General features: G+C 37.2%; 3 protein-coding genes and 1 pseudogene across 4 annotated transcripts; 3 read left to right on the top strand and 1 right to left on the bottom strand.

Moving 5' to 3' along the window:
• Positions 1-225: 225 nt before the first annotated feature.
• On the top strand, positions 226-10,447 carry LOC102220109 (proline dehydrogenase 1, mitochondrial-like). The gene is made up of 14 exons (XM_005810076.3): positions 226-678; positions 772-980; positions 3,222-3,256; positions 3,928-4,077; positions 4,545-4,609; positions 4,810-4,926; positions 5,091-5,170; positions 5,307-5,388; positions 5,880-5,972; positions 6,189-6,335; positions 6,797-6,972; positions 7,060-7,158; positions 7,332-7,420; positions 8,951-10,447. Exons 1-14 carry the CDS (start codon positions 334-336, stop codon positions 9,139-9,141), a joined length of 1,878 nt encoding a protein of 625 aa, XP_005810133.2. The 5' UTR covers positions 226-333; the 3' UTR covers positions 9,142-10,447.
• A 3,728-nt stretch (positions 10,448-14,175) lies between these two features.
• Positions 14,176-17,943, top strand: LOC102224966 (annotated as a pseudogene).
• A 1,356-nt stretch (positions 17,944-19,299) lies between these two features.
• Positions 19,300-19,966, bottom strand: LOC102219848 (cytochrome b-c1 complex subunit 9). The gene is made up of 2 exons (XM_005810075.2): positions 19,793-19,966; positions 19,300-19,631 (listed from the first exon to the last, which is right to left on the bottom strand). The coding sequence occupies exons 1-2, from the start codon at positions 19,931-19,933 to the stop codon at positions 19,584-19,586; spliced, it is 189 nt and encodes a 62-aa protein (XP_005810132.1). The 5' UTR covers positions 19,934-19,966; the 3' UTR covers positions 19,300-19,583.
• Positions 19,967-19,996: 30 nt separating this feature from the next.
• On the top strand, positions 19,997-23,778 carry zmat5 (zinc finger matrin-type 5). Of its 2 annotated transcripts, none has more exons than XM_023338380.1 (6): positions 19,997-20,171; positions 20,722-20,803; positions 21,249-21,311; positions 21,460-21,540; positions 21,859-21,967; positions 22,075-23,778. In XM_023338380.1, exons 2-6 carry the CDS (start codon positions 20,728-20,730, stop codon positions 22,220-22,222), a joined length of 477 nt encoding a protein of 158 aa, XP_023194148.1. In that variant the 5' UTR covers positions 19,997-20,171; positions 20,722-20,727; the 3' UTR covers positions 22,223-23,778. The 2 variants fall into 2 exon arrangements, with proteins under 2 accessions (XP_023194148.1, XP_005810131.1); XM_005810074.3 differs by having other exon boundaries at positions 19,998-20,171; positions 20,622-20,803.
• Positions 23,779-23,811: the final 33 nt, after the last annotated feature.

Here is a 23,811-nt window from a genome sequence, read left to right as displayed (position 1 = left end):
GCTTGAAGTAGGCACCAGCACCCCTTGTAGGCTCGTACCCATGCAGGGATAAGCGATTGCATGTTAGATAATGGATGGATGAATGTAATAACAAAAGCATAATCTGTTAGATTCCATGTAGGATATTTTATTTTATTTTATTTTAATAAGAAGAGCGCGTGCTTCGACATGTGAGGAACCGCCCCTCGAGACCAGAGAGATGAGTTGCAGCCGCACCGACTCGCGCGCTCATTACACAACCGTCACCCATTGAAGCAGGAGCCAAGCAGCCCGGAACTGATCACTGCGTTTTTTTTAAAAAAAAAAAAAAAACTAATTAAAAAAGGGGGAAATATGTCCTACACAAAGTTGGTTGCGTCTCTTGCTCGAGCGAAGTCGGGAAACATCAACAAAATTCGCATTTCACCTTCAAGATGTCGGTCAACTGTGGCATCCCCGAAGAGCCAGGAAGAGAAGGAGCCGCAGCGGCAGCTAGAGGGCTGCACGGTGGTGGATGCTGTCCCAATAGAACTCATCAGCCAGACCAAAAACGCCAAAGACGTGCGTCTGAAGAGAATTCACATCGACTTCGACAACACCGAAGACGCATATAAAAGTAAGAATAACATCGAGCTGCTGCGAAGTCTGCTGGTCTTCAACCTGTGTACAATCGACATCCTTGTTGAGAAGAACAAGGAGGTGAGTTTATCTGAAATCGTTGTAATTCAACTTGCAAGTTAACTGTGTGTTAAAACAAACCAGCGTTATAACCTCTTTTCCATGCTCTTTCAGCTGATGGAACTCAGTAGGAAGCTCCTGGGTCAGCGGTTGTTTGAGAAGCTGATGAAGATGACCTTCTATGGTCAGTTTGTGGCAGGGGAAGACCATAACGCTATTAAACCTTTAATCCACAAGAACCAGGCGTTTGGTGTGGGGGCAGTGCTGGACTACAGTGTGGAAGAAGATCTGACACAAGAGGAGGCAGAGAAGAAAGAAATGGAGTAAGTACAGAGTCATTCACTTAATTAAAATACTACTGAAACTCATTTGTTTCAGAAACTTAAACACATTATATGGGTCAAATATACACAGATGAATGTTTGAAAACTTTTATTTCTGTAAATAATTTCCCACTTACATGTAATAAAAATATGACATTTAAATTTATAATATCTACACCAGACCAATGACAAAAATAGTATTAAAAACAAAAATGTGTACTTATAGAAATGTATGCTTAATACCTGCTTAAATTGTTACTTTGAAAAGGTAATTGTAATCTGAGAAATGGGCCTCATCTGAACACATATTCCAATTTATTGAATATGACTGTATTCACTGAGGGTAAAGGTTGAGTTATCTGCAATGTGAACTCAGGTTTGTATTTAAGTAGTTGTACCACTGTTTAGTAAGCCTCGCATGTAAAAGGAAGGCAGGCCCTTTCCTCTGTAGTTATATAACAAGCTTAATACATGCAAACCAGTTGACACAAGTACATTTGCACAGTCTGTCCTTATAGCCTAGTTTGTAGCTTAATGGGTGTGTCTGCACCACAACAGAGTCTTTCTGTCCAAGCCTTTATCGTCATTCAACAATAAAACAAACGCACTAAAAACTGGGAATTCAGACGGCTATTTAAAGTTAGAGTGAAAACCATCCCTCTGCATATTTATGACATGAGTAGTGTGTTTTGGATAGCAACTGCAGGAATAACATTAAATACCACTGACAAAACACATTTCCTGAGACTCCTTCTTTACAGGAGTATGACTATGAGGTGAAATTATATCCAATAATAATAATAATAGCATTTAAATATTGAGATATTTCAGCAGATCTCCCATACTGAAATTGCTCAGTAATTGCTTCAGAAAGTGTTTCTTTAGTTCTTTGGCCTCTGCTTGGAGAGTAGACAACATTTCATGTTGACTGCAGCCTAACTACAGAAACAGATTAAGCCACCATCATACTTGCATGAAATGTGGTAGAAAAGAAAGAGCAACTTCGCTGTTCATTACCTAATTCCCTATTTTTAAATACTAGGGTTGTAAAATTCCAGGGAATTATTTTCATTTGGAACAATTAACAGAATTATTAGATAGTTTGGGGGGTCAGGGGGTATCATTTACAACCAGATCTCATGCAAGTAACCTTAAGTAAGTTTACCCCATTGCTCAATCACATGCGCATGACAACCTGCAAACTGCAGGGGTAGTGAGGCGGTGCAATTACATGCAGAGTCTTCCATCACATGATCAATGTTGACCCCAGGCCTTTTAAGCCTGCATGTTTGAGCACAGAGCTCAAAGTTAATGGAACTGTTGATTATACTACTAGGCAAATATGTGTACATATTGTATTAATGTTTTATCTTGCAATTATTACATGGCAAAATAAAATAGATTTCTGTTTAAATATGATAGAGTTTGTTTAAATTACCCCAACTGTTAGTTACTTTCTATAATTTGCATGGGAATTTTTCCAATTTGGAATATTTTCAGAATAAGTCAGCTTAACATATAAGATAGACAAAGACCAGAGGTTTTCCACATATTACATTCAGAATAAAAGTTTGATTTCATCTTTTAAATTAAGTATTTTATTTCCTTCCATAAACTCTATAATATTCCACTGTACTGTACTTTCTGCTCTTATCTTATCTCTTCATGTATTGCTTCCGCTATGCCTCCTGATCTGTGTAATCTACAGCATGTTTTTCGCCTCTTTAAAGGCCTGTAATCAAATCTTACTGTTTTATATTTATTTTCAACAACACAAGCAGTTCTTGTCCCCTATTGGCCAATTGGGACATACCTCCCTCTTCTGATTGGTTGAATCTGATATCCAGCTGGAGGAGTCAACATTATTAAAAGGCTGCCAACGCTTAAGGCTTATGTGTTGTAACTCTTTATTATACACTCACACCCTTGCAAAGAAGGATTGTGAACTTGTCTCTGGTGCAATAAATAAGCACAGTTTATTTTTGTCCACATGCTTTTACTACAAAAAGCATTTTCTGTTTTTCAGTACCTTCTTTGATAATATATCAAGAAGACTGTTTGCCTCAATAGAAAGAGAAAAAGACAGAATATCTCAGCAAGTCAGCATAAATCAGAATCACATTGTTTCTCAGCACATAAGATTTACTGTGAAAATATAATTTATCAGTAGAAAATATTTATTAATGCATTCTATAAAGAATAACCGAGTCTTCTAATGCAAATCTCCTTTATTTTCCCCAGTTCCTGTGTTTCCAAGGCAGAGAAGGAAAGCCCAGGTGTGTATATTGATTCACATTAGGGATGATTTATTTATTTAAAGTTGTGCAACATATCAGCTTATATGCTCCATGTAGTAAGAAGCGGCAGAGAAGTAGGCTGATATGGTGAAAAGAGGGTTCACCTTGTTTGGAATGATGACACTGCAAGTGAAAGCTGTTCTAGTGCAGAGTGACATGCTGGACTCTCATGCCAACATGTGCTTTTGGCTGGACCGCACTGGTTGTAGCTGGTTCTCATTAGGTATGAGATGTCCAGTTCAGCTGTTGCAGCAGGATGACGTTTGATTCATGTGAAGAGTTTAACGCTTAAACCCAGCTGCAAGGCTTTCTCCGAAAGAAATGTTTCTCCATGTATGTTCTTGCGGTTACTCAGTTTAGCTATATTATTATTTGTATATGTTTCATGATATATATAATATTTTATGTGAAATAGCTCAGCTCTTTAAGATGAAATACAATTATACTAATGATAACTTTTACCATTTTTGATACAAAATGTTGCATCAAAACTTTAGTTACTGAGTTCTAGTAACTCAGTACTAGTTACTAGTACTGAGTAAATTACTCCATAAAATTACTCCATAAAAATGTAAATTACTCCATAAAAATCAAAGTTGAAGTGCATTGTTTCCTCACATAAGTTGGTTAAGATCAGTTTTCCTCTTTAGGTGCAGATCATCGTGAAAAGAAGTACAAGGCCCACCGTCAGTTTGGGGACAGACGTGGAGGTGTCATCAGCGCTCGCACATACTTTTATGCTGATGAAGCCAAATGTGACAATCAAATGGAGACATTCATAAACTGTATTAAAGCATCAGGTAGGTAATATCTGAAGCAGTTAGGGAAAGAAGTATTTGTTTTTATTTTTAAAGTGAAAAAGTTCAAATAAATGAATGCATTATTAATACAATTGAAGATTATATATTTTTACTAGTTGTATGAAGAGCTGGTGTGTAGGCAGTATCTTCTATGCAGTAGAACAAGGTCACTGTGTTGTTCCTCTGAGTTTATGATGGAGCCAAGACATTCACTGACCAGAAAAGCAAATATTTTGCCATCTAAAGCAGATCAAACTTCACAAACATCATTGCTGATTAGCCAAACAGTATACTGTGGTTTTTTGCACGTCTATTACTCAACATGTTTGCTGTATCTAGTTTATTGCAACATATTTTTTACACTGTCGGTTGCATATGTACTCATGTGATGTCCATTAAAAAAGTAAATATTAGTTTTAGCAATAAATGACCAGCCATTTTTAAACCACACTGCTTATTTATTTTAGGTGGAGTTTCAAATGATGGATTCTCTGCAATTAAAATGACTGCACTGGGACGACCACAGTTCCTTGTAAGAATAACTTTACATCTTTTTGTATAAGTAATGAGCATCATTTCACTAAATTAGCCACTTTTTCCATCTTTTGGATTACATATTATATTTATCAAAGTTAAATAAAGTTACATCTGAGTTGTTATCTGTGTCAGACAGAACTGCAGTTGACTTTTATTACATGTTTATGATTAAAATCTTATCTTTTGCTTAAACAGCTTCAGTTTTCAGAGGTCCTTGTCAAATGGAGGAAGTTCTTTAACTTCCTCGCTGAACAGCAAGGAAAATCTGACATGACTGCTTTGGAGAAAAGACTGGAACTGGAGCAGCTGAAGGTATTTTATGCCTTTTTCATGTAACTACATGCTCACCTGGGACGGGTATCTTTGAATATTCTTTTTAGATTATTTTAGAACACTTCTGTTCGTATATTTGTGGGATGTTTACTATTTAAACCAACAAAATTTTTTATTTGTATTGTTATATTTTGTTTCTATAGGAAAGTTTGACTCAAATGGGTGTAGCAGCCAAAGATGACATTGAGAACTGGTTCACTGGGGAGAAGCTGGGTTTGTCAGGGTAAGATAACCGTCCATTTGCTGAGAAACAGCAGTGGTGCCTTTTTCCTTACACCTCATTTATTGGCTGGACGTCCTTAAACTGTATGAAGCGTTTACTGAATTTATTGCATTTCTATTGCATTTGATATCCCCAGAACAATCGACTTGCTGGACTGGAACAGTCTGATAAATGATACAACAAAAATGTCCAATCTGCTCATGGTGCCAAATCTTGAGGTAAGTCATTGCAAATTTTATGGTGTTTTCAGAAGTGAGCTGGTGACAAATTGGCAGTTGTTCCAATGTATGCTGCATACCTACAAAACCTTTAAATTAACAACAAAAGCACTTGTCAGATAAACCTATGTGATTAATGCCCTATTTTTAAAGCAAAGTATGAGTAACAGATGGGGATATAGCACCTGTTACTCAGGAACAGAAATGTAGATGCTGGCAAGAACATCTCTTCCACTTTATGCTTGATTTCCTGTTCATTTGGTGGAAAATAATCAGATCTGAATTCACTGATATAGAAAAAAACATCTTCCTCCCCCCCAACTAAAAAATATTGGAATCACAATTTAGAGAAAAGACAGACCCCGAATATTGGAGAAACTTGAAGCAGTTAGGGAAAGAATCCTGCAGTTTTCTCTGTATGACACACGCCATGGTAAGGAGTTCATATTCTTCAGTAAGAGTGCTAATGACTCTGTGTTTTGGCTGTGCAGACAGGCCAGCTGGAATCTTTGTCTAACACGTTTACAGCCGAGGAGGAGAGCCAGATGAAGAGAATGCTGCAGAGAGTCGACATTCTAGCAAAGGTGAGAACTCAAAAAGATGACCAAAGTTACCAACAGTACATTAAATAATATATAGACGCAAATTGATTATAACGTACCATAGAGGTGCTGTTTAAGGAAAAACAAAATGCCAAATATAGATATTAACCACAGGCTCTGTGTGCCTTGTGCACATATTCAGTTACTGCTGTAGTATACATTATCAAGAAGCATTATGAGAACTACTTTGTGCTTCAGCATGCTCTGGAGAATGGAGTGAGGCTCATGGTGGATGCTGAGCAGACGTACTTCCAACCAGCTATCAGTCGACTCACCTTGGAGATGCAGAGGAAGTTCAACAGAGAAAAGCCAGTGATTTTCAACACTTACCAGTGTTATCTTAAGGTGAATATTATTATTTATTAGGGATTTTGGAGGATTGATATTGATTTTACCTTGTAGTTATAGATAAGGTTATTACTATTTTCAAAACTGGAAAATTGAGAAAGGTCACTTTGTTTTATTATACTTGATTTTATTCCTTACAACTTTTTTATTAACATAATTTTGATGAAGTTATGGTAATAATTAAAGGTTGCTATAAATATTTTCACCTTTTGAAACCCTGAACATTTTTCTTAATAAAAATGTGTAGTCATTGAGAATATTACCTTTTTGTCACAATGTTATTACATTTTGTTTCAGTTTAAATTAAATTCAATAAAAAGAGAAATAACTTCTCACAGTTACAACCATATGTTATCAAATGTTTTCATTGTGAAAAAAACTATATTTTCTAAAAGCCTAAATAAGACTGAGTGGTACTAATGCTCATCACATTTTTCCTATTGTCAATGGTTTTCTAGGAAGCCTACGACAATGTGACTTTGGATGTAGAGCTGTCCCGACGAGAGGGTTGGTACTTTGGTGCCAAACTCGTTCGTGGCGCTTATATGTACCAAGAGAGAGCCAGAGCCCAGGAGATCGGCTACGAAGACCCAATAAACCCCGACTACGAAGCCACAAACAGGATGTACCACAAGTAAGTCTTGACTTGGTTCCCAGAGCCTTTCTGTACTTCAGTCAGATAGTTTTTGTATCTCTACCATTTGACTTTTTGTTTGTCCAGGTGTTTGGAGTATGTCCTGGAGGAGATTGAACACAACAGAAAAGCAAATGTTATGGTTGCTACTCACAATGAGGATACTGTGAAGTTCACTCTTGAAAAGTATGTTTTTCTCTCTGTCCTGCATAAAAATCCAAATTAAAGTTGAATATTGCTCCTTCATTAGATTCCAGATTGTGTTGAAGCATCAAACAGTCCTAATAGCTCTGACTTATGATAATATAATGTTTCACAAGTCTTCAGATAACCTCGTGTGTTTTTCCAATTTTTTTCAGGATGAATGAAATGGGTCTGTCACCCACGGACAATAAAGTTTACTTTGGACAGCTGCTCGGCATGTGTGACCAGATCAGCTTCCCGCTAGGTATGTTGTGTGCAGCTCAGATACTAAAAGCAAACACTAGGTTATGAAATCAGAAAGGCTTATGTCACAGCCTCATGTGGCTGCAAAGGCTCAGCTAAAACATGATCACCACAGACGTCAGCCTAGTCACAGTCAGGCGAGTCGATGACCTTTAAAAAAGACCTGCAGTGAATGTGTTGAGAGAAAACAAGTTCCTGGTGTCCTTTAGTGAAAGTTGCCAAACATACATCACAACCTTTTGGTGTCAACCCAATATTACCCAATTTGACCTAAAGTAACACTATGCAGACGATGTGGGAACTCAGAATTAAATTATATTGCTATTCTTTTAATTAAACACTAAATACAAGACTTGAATCAACATTTTCTAAAGCCACTTTTTGTTGCAATTGCACCTGCAAGTTTTTGGAGGTATGTCTGTATCAATCAAGTAAGTTTTCATTTAAACCACTCAGGGACAGCTGGTATAAATGGGCTGGTAGGGTAAGCCCTCTCTGACATTTACAATAAAGTTGTTAGAATAAACAATTTAAAATTAAATACCTGAAAAGAAATAAATTTTAGAAATAATGTATCACATTTTGTTGAAATTTCTACAAACCTGGTGTCAAACCGCCTGGGGAAAATCCCTGGGTCTTTGCAAAGGGCTAACTTCTGTCAGCCCCATTCAGCGTTACTGTCTGTCACGGCTCAGAATGATTGACAGGCGTCCAGCCACAGCCCCTCGGTTTGCAGCTCATTGGGGCTAATTTTGGTCAGCCCAGGGTCAGTCCGCTGCCACAGGATTCATCTGATCAGGATGGACTTGCCTCGAGCTCGAGTGTGTGTGGCCGTGGTTTGGTGTAGACTGAGAAGGAGCGATGGCGAGCAGTATTAGCATAAACAAGGTGGATTATTTAACCTTTTTGCGTCCCAGAAAAGTCTTCAGAGTGAGCTTCTCTTTAAATAAGGCAGGCCTCATTTAAAAACATATTGTATCTTGTTTCACTTTATCAGTGTGATTGTACGGAAGAGCATTCCTACAGAAGCACATAGCTTCTGTAGCAAGATAAAACAAGATAACTATCACGTTTAAACAAGATACGTATCACGTTACAACATGTTAGCGCTTGGAATTATTCATATATATATATATGAATTTAAACTCTTTTGCTGTTCTAAGAGGTGTTCCTTCAGGATTAACCTGTATTTCCCACCATCTGTCTTCATATGAACCCTGACAAACTAACCTGTCCCTGCTGAAGAAAATCATACTCACATTATCATGCTGATCATAAGATGATGTGGGCGGCAATGTGCGTCACACAGTTTTGGACGTAGGCTAAGAAGTTCACTCTTCTCTGATCTGACCAGAACCCCTTATTTCTAAAACAGCTTTATTCTTTATCCCTGAATTATCTTTTGTATTTTTTGATCTTGTAGACAAGATTTGAAAACCATGTTGCAGTCTTGAAGTCATGACATTGTATTCTCACATGGTGGCAACAGTGAGCTTCACAAATTTGTCTTTCGTCTCCATGCTGAAAACAGGTCAAGCAGGTTTCCCAGTGTACAAGTACGTCCCATACGGCCCTGTCAATGAGGTGATCCCTTATCTGTCTCGTCGTGCTCAAGAGAACCGGGGCTTCATGAAAGGATCCCAGAGGGAGCGCAGCCTGCTGTGGAACGAACTGAGGCGCAGGTTTCTGGGTGGTCAGATTTTCTACAAGCCTGTCTACTGAAAAACATACAGACTGAAATATCTGTAAACATTCCACTAGCAAACACAGTTTTCTCTGTGAGCTTTGTTTTGGGAGGTAAATGTTTTTTTCCTTAGTTGCACTGGACAGAAGAAAGATATAAGTTTTACTAAAAGTTTTATCAGGTGTGAGATGTATATTGAGAAGCGTATGCAAGAGACAATACTAGAGAGTGAGTTTTAAGTGATGAAACCTCAAGCACGCACAAAGATTGTCTTCTAAGGAAGAGGAAATGCCGATCCTTTCTGAGGACAAAGAAACCATGAATGAAAATTAAAGTGTTTAGTTTGAATGCCAAAGGTAGCTTGGCTGTATAGAAACTCCTGTGCTTTTAAAGTGAAAATGCTTGTCTGTTTTTACACCTCTTCCTTGTAGCAGTCACCTAAAAGTGCCTTGTAATTTTAACAAAATTATTAATTATGTCATTTCTTTACAACTTTAAGTTTTGTTGCAGTGCAACACTCCAGAATCTTTTAATTTGTTTATTTGTATGTTTAATATTGCTGACTTTTTCTTGAAACAATTTAAGAAAACGTTTTTCTGGACTATTATAGTACTGATAAAATAAAAATGGCTTAAATATTAAATGGTGGTTATTTCCATGTCTGGTTTAAAGGTTGAATTTGTAAGTTGAATCAGAGTATCACTGGGTTTTTTAGTGAACCAGTCTTAAAAGAGTCACGTGACAGGTGTTAGAAGTTTTTAATCTCATTTTCAGCGAAATGCTTGAGATGTTCTTGTTATCAAACAATGACAGCATTGATTCAAACAAAACATGAACTATCATGTTTCAGTATAACTAAGCCTTTTGAGAACACTGAATAAAATGGTTTTTCTGGCAATGTTTCCATGAAACAGTGGCCCGGTTATATGAACTGGACTTTGCCTTTGTTATTAGAAAAACCGGTTGTATCAGATGATCAGTTTTTTTGCTTTCCAAACCTGACTCATAAGTTTTGATGTAAAAGAAAAGGTTACAATTGAGAAGCAGGAAATGTGTTTAATCCAGATGCTGTTCCATTCAGACACTGTCGATGTGACAAAAAGCTTGGACATGAATAAATGTTTAAGATTCACCTACAATTGTCACAAATGTATACATGTAAACTAGCAATATTTTCAACCTCTTTGATTATTGGCAATGGACCACTAGTACAATATGCTTATTAATCTGATGTTAGTTTTTTTTTTTCCTGTAACACCTTTTTTAAATTGAAGTTTATATTTTTATGTGCTTTGTTCTTGTGAATTGTGACCTTAAAAAATAAAATTGCATTACAATACCTGGGTTATTTTTACGTTCTATTTGACTTAAATGGTACCTGGATCAAATTCCCCACAGATATTTCTGCTTTAGGGTTATGCAGTATTTTTTTGTCAGCTCCACTCATGCATGTGCACATTTTGCTCTTATCTTGCATTAAACTGGATTTTTAGATTGTTCTCTGATGTACTTTTATGACAGCGACATCAATTGTGTTGACATTAGTTGTGCTCCCACGGTCAAACTGCTGAAACAAACAAACATCAGCCAGAGACATCACCAGCTGAGCTGAGGCTGCACCTGTAATCTGATACCTGATAGCAAAACAACAAGTATGTCTTATGTTCAATATCTGGAGAATGTGTGCATTACTTGCAGTACGTTAAAAGTCTTCCTCATATACTTTAACACCAATTGGTTCATTATGCTTGTTGCAAAACAATAGGTTTGGTTAGGCGTTGAATAACAATAAGTGCTAAAGGCAATTGTTAAAGTTTGTATTTCAGAGAATATTTACCAAGTTGGGGCAAAACTTACTTATCAGGAAATAATAGCCAAACTGCCCAGGGCCACTGGCCTAGTCAAAGTAGTAAATCCAGCTGAGAAGCTGTAACAAAACTTGAATTTCTGTTCACAGACACTCCCCATCCGACCCTAGCTTGAGCTATTTTACAAGAAAATTTAGATCTCTAAACAAACAAAACTTATAGATTCATCCACACACATACACTCACCCCTGCACACTGTCACACTTAAGGGCGATCTAATCAACCTAACAATCAAGTGTTTGGACTGTGGGAGGAAGCTGGAGTACCCACGCATTCATTGGGAGAACATACCAACTTTATGCAGAAAGACCTCAGGTTGGGATTCCAACCCAAAACCTTCTTGCACCAACATTAACAGCTGGTAGCACTGTTAATGTCCCCGATGTACTTGCAGCTCTAATAGCAGAAAATAGTCATGCATCCATGTGTTATTCACAATTAGCACTGCTTTGTAGCTATAACACGAAAAAAAGTGAAAACGTTCAAAAGGTACACATACATACCTTTGTAAGGTGGTAACAAAAAAATAAAATATTTTAAAGATGTGGCTGAATTTTTTTTTACAGGGTAAATAATCTGATAATCAGGCCATGTCTTGCTTTTATTTTCATGCTCATGAACCAATCTGATATCCACACCCAAGTTTAGCTGTCTCTAAGATGTTGATTTCGGCATCTACAAGGGAGCCACACTGTCTCTCCAGTATTTATGATTCTTTTTCTTTGCTATAAAAACAATGTATTGACTCTGTAGTTTGACAGAGCTTTACTCTAATCATTTACCTTGATCTGTTTGTGAGTGTAGGATTGCAAGCTCTTATCATGCACATGGTGTTAATTTACCTAATATTTTCACCTTAACAGTGCTTGGATAAGTTTTTTTTTCCATAACAAGGGCTACATTGCCATGCCAACTTCAATAAACAATATCATACTGTAAAATACTTCAATAAAGTCATTATGGATAGTCTCGACTGGAGCTTAGCAGATCTTTATAAAACACTTTGACATGATACAAATTTGAAGAAGAATAATTGTACAGTCCAGGAACAGTCCAAATGCTTTTAATGCTTTAGGATCTTGACCTTTAATGTTGGGCCAACCAATGGCCTTTTCCATGTAGGCTGCAGTAATATTAAATTCATTGCCAAAATGTTCTTTGAGGAGTTGCTTGGCCACCACATATCCTCTTTCTGCAGTCATGTGAAGGCAGCTACGTATGAGGTCTCTTGGTTGCCCCCTGGTGCACTGTTCAAGGTAGTACAAACAGTCTCCTTTACAACTGGTCTTTGCCTCCACACAATGTTCCAAGGCTTTCATAAAGGAGTTGAACTGTAAAGGATCTCCGTCATAGATGGGAATTTCTCGGTGTGGCAGTAACTGGCTTGTTTGCATTTGAACCAGAAGAGCTGTTGTGTCATTCTGTTGTTTCAACACATTGTAGAGGTTTCCAGCAGGTTGATTTTGATTTGATGGAAACAGACTGTTTTGAGTGGCAACATTGGGATCGGATAAAATAATAGAAGCTTTAGAAGTTTGAACAGCAGGGGGAGCCGTTTGCAACACCAAAGTATTAAAAACAGTATCATCCACCTGAGGTGGAATATGCTTTTCATAGGCTGTGTTTAGATCTGACTCAACCTCTTTATCCAACAGCAGTCCAGCATCTTCTTGAAGCTTCTTTGCAGGTTTGGTAACCAACTGTGAAGCTTGTGAGAGGAGTAAAGTAGGTTTGATCTTGGGTCTAGCACCTTCATATGAATCCATTCCATCACAATGCTTAGACGTAATGCTGCCTTTAGTGCTGCCCTCTAGTGCCATTAGCTTGGCGTTAGAAGCAGCTATTTTGGTGTCCATCTCAAGTTGTTCCTTTCTTTTCTTTAACAGGTATTCCTGCTCCTCCATGCTTCTCCTTTAAAGCAGCTGCACATGCCAGGAGTGCAGCCCTTTCTGCTTCTGCTTTTATTTGTTCAGAAATCGTTGAAGATTTGCTGGTTGTTATAGAAGAATCCCTTTGACTCCCAGTTTTTCTAAAAGACCTTAAGGAAACATTTGAAATGCTGTCATGAGGTTCAATCTGCAGCTCCTCCTCCATCATGATCATGCCACTACTGGCAGTCTTTGGTTCAGCTTCATTATTATTTTTACTCTCATTTTCTTTAATATCATCAGGCACACTGGCTGAGCAACCTTGAGCCTTAGCCAACCATTTAAGAGTAGCAGCAACAAAATCATGAACATTCAACATTTTAGCTTGAAACCATATGTCATGCTTCTGTGCTTCATCCACAGGCAATAATCCCAAGAAAACCTGGTGTACCTTTTGTGTTTCTTCAGACAAACCCAAAAACCTTTTAAATTCTCCCTTAATGTCATTCACACACTCTTTGTCATTTTTCAACACTGTAATAGTTTGTCTTAATTTTGAGCTCTTATTTAACTTTGTTTTTCTTTCACTTTCCAAGTCACTGATTTTCACCAACAAAGCTTTGGCTGTTAGTTTCACCTGTCTTTTTTCAGTCTCCCATTGAGGACTTTGCTCTTCACCCACAATGTTATTTTGACCCTCCTGATCCAGATCAATGTTTTCCTCTTCTGCCATAATGGCCGACAGTTTTTAAGTTTATTTATTTACTCGCAAATTGTAGATTGTTTATTTATAGAGAGGTCTCCTTTTGTTTTAATTGATAACATTGTACATTTTTCCGTGTCAAGTATCTAAAGATGTATCCTTCAGCTGAAACCTGTGTGTCACATTCAGTCTTTGTGGGAGGAGATCTGATTTCTTTGTATGCTTAGAACAGCCAATGGGGTGTAACCTCCGGGAAGGTTAACATCATGAAGAGAGAGGTTGTTTTCAATTTGGAGAAGGTGCAGTAATCAGAGTGGCTCCTCTAATGTTACCTCCTCTGGGTAAGTTCAAAGATTTTTGCTTGGTTGTTTTCCTGTTCTTTAAACATCTGAGTACTGAATGCGTCTCGTAGTTTACAAGGCTGTTTTGATTCTTGCTTTTTGAGGAAAGGTTTCAAGACTTTTCCTTTGTGCATAGGCTTTAATCCAGCAGAGCACAGAAAATGAACATGTAACACATGTTAAGTTTTATGAGTTTTAAAAGAAATATTGTATTAAATATTGACAGTGGATTATTACGTAATTGGAAAACAAGTAAGAATATGCAGTCCAGCAGACACATCTACTCAGATGAGACTGCCAGCTTGAAATGCCTATTTTACCAGGCATCAGTTCACTGTGTGCAGTGAGAATCTGTTTAGATATTTATCTTTTTACTCTTCAAACGTGTTTGTAGTATTAGCATAGTTTGGGTTCCTCTTGGAGTAAGAATGATTGTCCCTTCTATTACTGTTTTTGTTAAAACTTGAAATATAAGCACAGTGTACATATTTCCAGTATCAACATGAGGGCTGTGTGCTCTGTTTGAGAAAAACAAAGACTTTCCATTTCTCTTTCTTATCTTTAGTCTTTGTTTCTCCTTTTCCCATGAAGACTGTTTCACTTTAGCAAATGTAAACGTTAAAGCACATAGTTAAAGAAGGATAATATTATAATTTGAAAATGTTTTGCTGACACATTTTGGCTGCAGTGCAGTTTTGTGATGGGTAAAATGAGGATTACGTGTTCTCTCCTATTTCATTTTCAGGTTTGCATTTAATAATGTTTCACAAAGGATTTAAATGTACAGCGGTGGTGCGGCGGCTGATACCCTGGGTTGTACTGACCAATGTAATGTTGGTCCTCTACTGTTTGACAATGACACGCCAAGTAAATATAAGGTAAATTAAATAAATAAATAAATGGATTTCAATAATGTCAGTCAATACACAAATGCACTCATCATGGGTATAAACCCTATTAATGATTGGTTGTAAAATTATTTTATTTGAATAGTTTTTTTCCAGGGTGTACTAATTATACTATGAGATTGTTTCAAAGGTTTAAATTTATTTTATGTTTAGTTGTTTAATCCACACAGGATCAAAATGTTACATAAAGGTTCAAATAGAGAGCCCAATTTATATAAACCTAAATAAATCTTAGTGAGTTGTTTTTTCAATATGCACTTTTTGCAATCGTCAGCAATCATCTGCCATAATTCTACTTTGATTTTGATCAGTCGTTTTGGCAGAAGTGCTATAGAGTTAATTTAAATAGTTTGATTTGTTGGCACTGATCCACCTGTTAAACATCATCCACAGATTAGTTTGAATCACTGCTTTCCAAAAGCTTAACGCTACCTGCCTTTATCCATCCCAAAAGCAGTTTGGATATGTTTGGGAACTTTGTCCTATTAGAAAATATAGCTGTATCCTGGTTCCAACCAACTGACTCAAATTGTCAGTTTGTTGGAACAAAATGACATTTGTAACAACTTTTATAAACACTCTGAGTCATAGTTCTGCTGTAAAGATGAGGGACGTCATCTCCAGAGAAACAGATTTCCCAGTGTTATAAACTAACAGGTTGAGAAAGAATCCTTTCAAGCTTTGAAGAAATTGCAGTTGCCCACATGGTCGAGAAAATGTCCGCTGGAGTCAAGGTTTATGGTAAGAAGAATAAACATGAAACACCTTGACAAAAGTGACAAGAACTGTGTTTGGATGAGTCAAGCAGAGGCTTTAAACCCCTAAAGCACCGTACCAACTGTACATGGGAGTGGTAGCAGCATGCAGTGTGGCTGTTTTGCTACAAGTGGTGTATTGTTCAAAGTGGGTGTATTGATAAAACAGGTGAATCTCTTCAACTTTATCTAAAATTAATGCCAGGAGTAAAAAAATGTGGACACAATCAGAACAATAATTCCAGAACCCTCATCAAATGTGTTTTTAGAAAGGGAAAAGAAGAGTAATAGTAAGGCTTACACTGAACTATACTACACTCAAAAACAGGGTCTGTGTCAGCAACCAGCTCATTTTAATTTCTACCAATTCTGCCAAGAAGATGGTCAAAAATCCAGCCAGAATTATGACAGAACCATTTTGATGGCGACAAAAAGTGTATAGGCAAGGAACAGCATTCATGAAGGGATACCTCACAAGGTGTGTATAGTCAACAGAAAGTATAGTTTTGACTGTGTGGATCAAAGACAAGCCACAATCTTCAAATTCCAGGTTAGGAATTAATAAAAACATGTACCATAATTTCAAATAAATAATTGAAAGCCCTAAATGAACGTGAGCTTCGTAGCCTACAGTGTATGTAAATGTCTGACTACAGAAAGAGTAACCCTACTTTTTGTTTCACTCAAAGTCCCACACAGGAAGAGACGTGTCCCCTCAGCATGGCAAAGACAAGTCCAGGCATCATCACTGGAAGCCCTGACTCTAAGCAGGACTGCTCTCCCAAAGTGAACATCATGTTCATGAAGACTCATAAAACAGCGAGCAGCACTATCCTCAACATCCTCTACAGGTTTGGGGAAAAGCACAAGCTCAAGTTTGCCTTACCTGACAGACGCAATGATTTCTGCTACCCGCAGCCATTCCTGTGCTCCCAGGTGAAGGACTACAGGCCGGGGGAGTGTTTTAACATTGTTTGCAACCACATGAGGTTCAACTATGAAGAAATGTCCAAACTCTTGCCTCCAAATGCATTGTATGTCACCATCTTACGTGACCCAGTGGATGTCTTTGAGTCAGCTTTCCATTACTTCCAAAAAATAATTCCTCTTACTTGGCACATTAGTGGAAATAAACTGACTGAGTTTCTGAACAATCCAGAGGCCTTCTACAGTCCGGAAGCCATTAACTCATTCTATCTTAAAAATTTGCTGTTTTTTGACTTCGGTTTTGATAACAACCTTAAAGTCAATGACCCTCGTGTCATGAAGGAGATTCAATATTTATCCAGATGTTTTCATCTGGTTCTTATAGCAGAATACTTTGATGAATCTCTGATTCTGCTTAAGGATTTACTTTGCTGGTCCATGGAGGACATCCTGTATTTCAAGCTCAATGTTCGCAGGACCTCATCCGTGTCTCGGCTGGACCCTGAGATGAGAGCCAAAGCCTTACAGTGGAACTGGGCTGACTGGAAACTCTATGAATACTTTAATGCTTCTTTCTGGGAGAGAGTCAAGGCTTATGGAAGAACAAGAATGGAACGAGATGTAAATGAGCTGAGGAGAAGAAATGCTGAGATGAGGGCCACCTGCATTGAGGGTGGAGATGCAGTTGAAGCTCAGAAGATTAAAGACACACATTTCAAGCCTTGGCAGCCCATTGGAGAGAAATCCATTATGGGATACAACTTGAAAAATGACATTAATCCTGAAAACAGGACAATATGTGCAAAAATGCTTACACCTGAGATCCAGTACTTATCAGACTTGGGAGTAAACCTCTGGGTGACTAGGCTATGGGGTTGGTTGAAAGATTATATTTTATAAGTGCCTTGTTTTATTTGTATAATTTAACTTAATTTTGAAAATGTTTTAAGATGAATTAAACAACTTAAGTTGGATGTCCATTTCACAAACTGTATGTTTATGACTAATTTAAAATGTCAGTACTTGTCACCTGACTTAGTTAATTTCTCTACAAAACAAAAGTCAGGTTTGCTGTACTTCATAAATTTATTTTACATTGCGAGCTTTCACAAAAAGATTAAAAATAAACATACAGTATTTGTTATGTTTGTTTGTTAAATGTATAATGCATTAACACTAAAAACTATTTATTTAGAGCTAAATAAGTGAGTCATTTCAGGCATCTTTAATGATTAAAAATTGTATTTTCTGACTGTGTTTACACTGTTTCATTAATGAATTTCAGTTTAAAGTGTAAATTTATTACTTTAGCATCTAAACAGTCAGAGGTTTAAATGCTAAACCTCTGACTAGGCAGAGAGTATTTCTTCTCGTTGCCCAAGGTGGTATTGTGTTAGATGGGCATTATACGTGTTTTCTATCCCTTATGGTTGATTTCAGTCTGTGTCGATTAAGAATTTTAATAAAAGTTTGGCATAAAATGTAATTAAAGCCGAAATCCAATTCCTTGTTTATGTTTGCCATGGGCTATACTGATTTTTATTATATCTAGTGAGAACTGTATGTCTGAATTGTTCTGCACAGAAAAGAGATGTCTTAAAGCATAATTTGAGCTATGAAGCCTTTCTTTTCCATCTGAGCAGACAATCTTTTTATCTATTGGACGGAAAAAGACAGAGAACATTAGTATTCTCAATAGCATAGTTAGCATCTCTTTGCAAACCAAATATATTTTAGGTGAAGGAAAGAAGGGAGTGTCTCAGCACAGCGTCCATGCAGGAACAACCACTAAATCAAAGTCAATCTTTCTTTGACACTTTATTGGTCTGTTGCTTATTTGTCTTTGTTAGCATTCAGAGTTCTGGCCAAAACTAAATGCCTTATCCAATGCAAGTGCTCATCTGGACACTGGTGCTACTTTCTCTTAGACTATAGATGGGTAGACTGTAAATAAGTGATTAGAAAACCATGGCTAGAACTGCCATGGGTTTTATTACACGTAGAGTTAGTGAGACACCTGGAGGACTAATACTCAACTGCATGCAAAACCTCCAGATGGTGTGGCCAATCTCACATAATATCATTACCAGTTACCTTGCATTAATGCAGTGCTTCTCAATTCCAGTCCTCAGGCCTCCCTGCTCTGCATGTTTTAGATGTGCCTCTATTCCAGAACAGCTAATTCAAATGATTGCATGACAATCAAGTGCTGCAAAAGCCTGTTAATCACCCATAGATTCAATCCAGGTGTGTAACAGAAGGGAAACACCTAAAACATGCAGGGCAGGGGGGCCTGAGGACTGGAATTGAGAAACACTGCATTAATGTAATTTTTACTTGGGTAATAAATTAAATTATTGCACCTCTGTGTTGTTTTGCAAAAATATTATGGTGTTATTCAAATATGTGTATTGAGTTTATATTGTCATAGTTATACCAGGGGTTTTATGTCACACCATGTCCATGTTTAAGCAATACTCTACTTTCATAACCCCATCAGTTTAAAGCCACTGTGTCAAGTCATGAGGGAGATATCACAAAGTTGTAGCAATTAGACAATGGGATAGAGAATAGTCTGATGTAAATATTTTACTACATTCTTATTTCCTCCTACTTATTCATACTTGGGAAAGACAGGGATCAAATCCCATAGTTTTCCAGACTGCATAGGAACCTTAGTTAATAACAGTACAACAGGCTTTCTTGTAAGAGAAAGCCAGTATAAATAAAGAAGTTACTTTATCAAATGCAGTCAAGACACTTTGACAATTTTACATAGCCATTTAAGTTATCAAGAACACAAGAAAAAAATACTAAAACCCTGCATGACATTGAAACATGTTTAATATAACAATTTACAAGCTGAAGGCAATTAAATCAATAGAAACATCTGCAAGGTAAAGGACGAGCTTTGATCCATTTCTCTGGTGGTCGGGACAGCCTTTCAGCCTCCGCAGGTCCTCTCAGAGCCTCTTCCAGCCTGGGCATGACTTAGTGCACATTGTCCAAGATGACAGCTGCTTCATCCAGATGCCGAATCCAGGAATATATGGTGATGGAAACTAGACAACACATTAGCACTGCAGCCTTATAAAACCGAGGGTGGGGTCCTACTCTTCTTTGTTCTCATAGTTGTGTTTGATGTGTTTCCATAGTTTCTGTAACGAGTCACAATGAGGAAATATTAGACACTTCATAAAAACCGGCGAAACTTAACCAACAGTCATTAACAGACTCGGCTAGCCAAGCTAAGCTAACACTAGCTTCGTCCTTTCCTCACAAGGTCAGCACCGATAAAAACCAGCAGGGATGGACTTACCCCGCGGTTCATCTGCTCAAAAATCACGTCACCGCCTTGGTCAAACACCCGCTCAAATAAGACAGCTCCAACCATGATGGTCACAGCGAAGGTGGACGTCCTCCTGAAGAGGAGATCGTAGACGGTCTTAGCCAGCGCCATGTCGTCGGTGTAATGTGCACTGCGCAATAGCGGAAGTGGATACACATGACAACTTCCTCTACTATGTTTTCCCAGCTTATGCACAGCTACCAGCTAAAAGCTACAAACATGTTTTAATAACCGCAGAAAAGCTGGGTTTTTTTTGTTGTTTTTGAAATGTTGGAGCATGTTATAGCAAACGCTTAAGAGCCACAGTGAAGTTCTGCCAGTGCCGTATAAGGACAATTAACATTTAACGGTAGGTCAGAAGGCATGTTAGTGAACCATTTTGGTTTCCAAAAGCAGCTACTTTTCCAGAAGTATTTGTTTAATTTAAAATCTCTTAATGTTGGTTTGACCAGTATTTGTTTGCTGATTAAGAATTGTGTGTTAGTTATTTGTCTGATTAGCCACTATTTAAATTCGCCTAATGTCTTGTTTGTTAGGTGCTTCAGTTGAAGTCTGTCATGTTGACCTCTGCTTTGGGCCCAATTCATAATTTTTGAAAACATTTTTGACTCTTGTGATAAATTATGAATCTTTTTGAAACAATTCAGTGTAACTATGACTGGCTTATCTAAATCCTTGACAGAGACTGATGGAAATATTTATTTAATATTAGTATTTATACCTAGAAGCTGATATGCCAAGACAAATGAGGGAAATCTTCATTCACCATAATCTAGCAGAAATGTTATTTCTGTTCCAGTCTTTTTTTCTCTGCTTACTCTCTTGCCTATTGACACCTCTCCGAGTGGAGCACCATGGGGAAGAGGTATTACTGTGATTACTGTGACCGGTCCTTTCAGGACAACATGCACAACAGGAAGAAACATCTAAATGGCGTTCAGCATCACAGAGCGAAGAAAGCCTGGTTTGACCAATTCAGAGGTGAGATGAGGAGGAATTCGTGACATTTGTTTGATGTGCTTTTTCTTCTATTTATCTTTTTAGTTAACTCCTAAATGAGAAACATTTGATCAGCGGACAATTACCTGAAGACAGATCCCACCAGGAAACACAACCACAAATATGTTGTTTTTCTATTAACTTCTAAACTGCTACCTCTATGAAGGAGTCTGCAGCACATTTTTATTTTTACAATCAGTGTTGATTACATGGACTTGATGAGTTAAATCAAAGTTTAACTATGTTAGTTTGAATATATTATTGAAAGACAACCAGAATTGGGAGAACATTAATTCTTCATTTTCATAGATAATAAGCAAGACTGATATATATGAGCTTTTATTTGGCATCCCTAATATTGACATTTACAGTGCAAAGCTTGATAAGCAATTGTTATGGACACAGAACTGTTTTCTAATTCTTACAGATTCTGCTGCTGTTCTCCACGATGAGCAAATAAAGAAACCTTGCAGGAAGTTTCTCCAAAAAGGTGAAAAGAATTCTCCAAAAAAGACCAAACTATAATATTCTTCCCCCCCCAAAAAAGAATTTTACTATCAAATTATATATAATAAAATGATCAAATTTTATGTTATTTTTCATAGTAACATTTTTTATGCAGATTTTTTTTTCTTTAGGAATATGTGATTTTGGCCCAAACTGCAGATTTTCTCACATGTCTGAAGAGGATCTGTTCAACTTAAAAAGACACATGGAAGGTAAGTAGTGGCCACAAGGTGGTGCTGTGTACCATGTGATTTTAGGTGTAGATATGAATTTCAGAAGTGATGGTTTCTTTTATAATAATACCAGTTTTGGTCTTATTTAAAAGAAAAAACATCCTATTGACACAACAGGCAATGTGGTTTAAATTTTTTTAAATGAAGGATTAACACAAAAACTAAAGAAATACTCAACATATTCAAAGATATTAATGAAACACAAATGTACAGTGTGTTCTAGGTTACATGAAGGTTGCGCATAGAAAACCATTTAACTGCTGTATCTTAATGAATGCAATATTTCTTTATTTTAAGAGGAAAGACAACACAAAGAGGACTTTGAGGACAGAATCATCTCTGGGCGAAGTATAGAGGAATGGCTCTTGAAAAGGGAAAAGAAGCAAGCGGCTCTTGGTAGCAAAGGGTATGCACGTTCCTTTTCACTTTAACATATTGGACTACATGGTTCGCATACCTAATTATTGGTCCTGTTCATTTTTAATTCAATCGTTTAATTATTTATCTCTGCAGAGACTCAAAAACCAAGGAGGACAATGAGGAGGATGAAGCAGAAAGCGATATTCCTCAACAACTCTTCTCCATTCCTGACCTCCCACCCTCACTGTTGCCTCCTCCTCCAGGTGGATGGAGAGTCAGCGCAAGCAGCGAGTGGGGCTGAAGAGCATTCATTCCACGGTTCAAATCCCAATAACTAGGTATATGATGTCTTTAGAGGGACATTTATTTCAAAGAGATTGTTTCACATTTTTGTTTGAGGATATGCTCATGTTTTCAGCTGCTATAAAACTCCTAAATGTCTAACTTCAGATTGAAGGAAAAGGTTTGAGCAAGAATCCAGCAGACATATTTGGAATCCCCTGAAATATATCTATTTACTATCATTTACATTGCTGTAGCTAAAGCATAAAATATAAGGAACTTTGAGTTATTATGAAGACTAATAAAAGAAGAAAAAATTACAAAATATGTATTGTTTTATTTGTATTTATTAGATTATACAGGTGCTATTGAAAGGAACTGACTTCCTTCCACAGCTGAGAAACAGTCATGTTAGGTTAACAGGTGACCTCAGAAAGATGGTTTATCATGTTTTTACAGAAAGAATTGACAATCAATCTGTTGCTCATGTACTTTAACTTTTCAGTGGTATTGAGCTTTCTAAACTTGCATATTTCTAACTTTTTGTTAGCTGAATTTATAAAGTTAATTTAAATTGGCTGGTTTTCTGGCACAGCTCCAACTTAAAACCTGAACCAAAAACTCAGGGCTTTGGGAAGATTATTCCAGAAGCTTAATATAAACAAACTTAAGGTATTCCAACTCATGTTTGGATGAACTTTTGGGATTGCCTTGTTGGAACATCTGTCTATGTCCAAGTTTGGTCATCTAGCTGTTGAAGTGTTTTGTTTATTCATTATCACAGCTTGATGCTTCCACCACCATACTTGGAAATTGCTGTTATTGTAGACAAATAATTCAGCCGTTTGCAAATGGTTTCTTCTTCTGGGCAGCTGCAAATTTCAGTCAAGCATCCATCCGTCTGTCTTTCCAACCGTCTGTCCGTCCATCCATTTTCTTCCGCTTGTCCGGGGTCGGGTCGCGGAAGTAGCAGCTTCAGAAGGGAGGCCCAGACTTCCCTCATTTATTTTGAAGCCAATGTCTTTTTGTTTTCTTTTTGTGCCTTTTAATTAATGAGAGTGTAAAAGTTGTTTCAATGTGAACAATGACATTGATTATCAAACTTCAGAATAGGCTTGATCCTTTATGGTCCCTGAGTTTTTCAAGCACATCTCCACCAATTTTTTCTTCTAAGATTGGCAATTTGGTCCTTCTGGACTTTGTTTTGACACCTCGTGTTTACCTATGATTGATTGTTTGAATGGATGATCTTGAAATACGCAGTTGTTTTAAAAAAGCTCCAAAAAGCTGTCAGCTATTTTTCAATCTACAATTCTTCCTATGGTCTAAGCTAGTAACTGCAGTTTTATGTATTTTAGGGCTTTGCTGATGGTTGCACTTGTTATTTTATGCAACAGTGATAGAGTATTGGCCAAAACGGTTGAATATACAATATATTCAGAATCACAATGTTTGTCTAAGCCCAGGTCTCATGCATTTGCCCAATTTTCACCATATTTTCCCTTCATAATTGAATCATTTGTCTTTCTGATTTGACAGCATGCAAATGTCCTCAATAAACCCTGCATCTCTGCAGCTTTCTCACCTCTATTTATTTATTTTAGCAGA

Source organism: Xiphophorus maculatus, chromosome 8 (assembly GCF_002775205.1).
Source record: "Xiphophorus maculatus strain JP 163 A chromosome 8, X_maculatus-5.0-male, whole genome shotgun sequence".
NCBI classification, from domain to species: domain Eukaryota; kingdom Metazoa; phylum Chordata; class Actinopteri; order Cyprinodontiformes; family Poeciliidae; genus Xiphophorus; species Xiphophorus maculatus.
Note: the sequence above shows the minus strand (reverse complement) of the source record. Positions and strands in the feature narration are given on the sequence as shown.

Coding starts and splice junctions, on each gene's coding strand:
- LOC102220109 (XM_005810076.3), top strand. CDS start 334: ATGTCCTACACAAAGTTGGTTGCGTCTCTTGCTCGAGCGAAGTCGGGA. Junction 5,171..5,306: donor GAGAAGCTGGGTTTGTCAGG/GTAAGATAACCG, acceptor TGATATCCCCAG/AACAATCGACTTGCTGGACT. Junction 7,421..8,950: donor CCAGATCAGCTTCCCGCTAG/GTATGTTGTGTG, acceptor TGCTGAAAACAG/GTCAAGCAGGTTTCCCAGTG.
- LOC102219848 (XM_005810075.2), bottom strand. CDS start 19,933: ATGGCGCTGGCTAAGACCGTCTACGATCTCCTCTTCAGGAGGACGTCC. Junction 19,632..19,792: donor TTGAGCAGATGAACCGCGGG/GTAAGTCCATCC, acceptor GACTCGTTACAG/AAACTATGGAAACACATCAA.
- zmat5 (XM_005810074.3), top strand. CDS start 20,677: ATGGGGAAGAGGTATTACTGTGATTACTGTGACCGGTCCTTTCAGGAC. Junction 20,804..21,248: donor CTGGTTTGACCAATTCAGAG/GTGAGATGAGGA, acceptor TAATTCTTACAG/ATTCTGCTGCTGTTCTCCAC. Junction 21,312..21,459: donor CAGGAAGTTTCTCCAAAAAG/GTGAAAAGAATT, acceptor TTTTTTCTTTAG/GAATATGTGATTTTGGCCCA.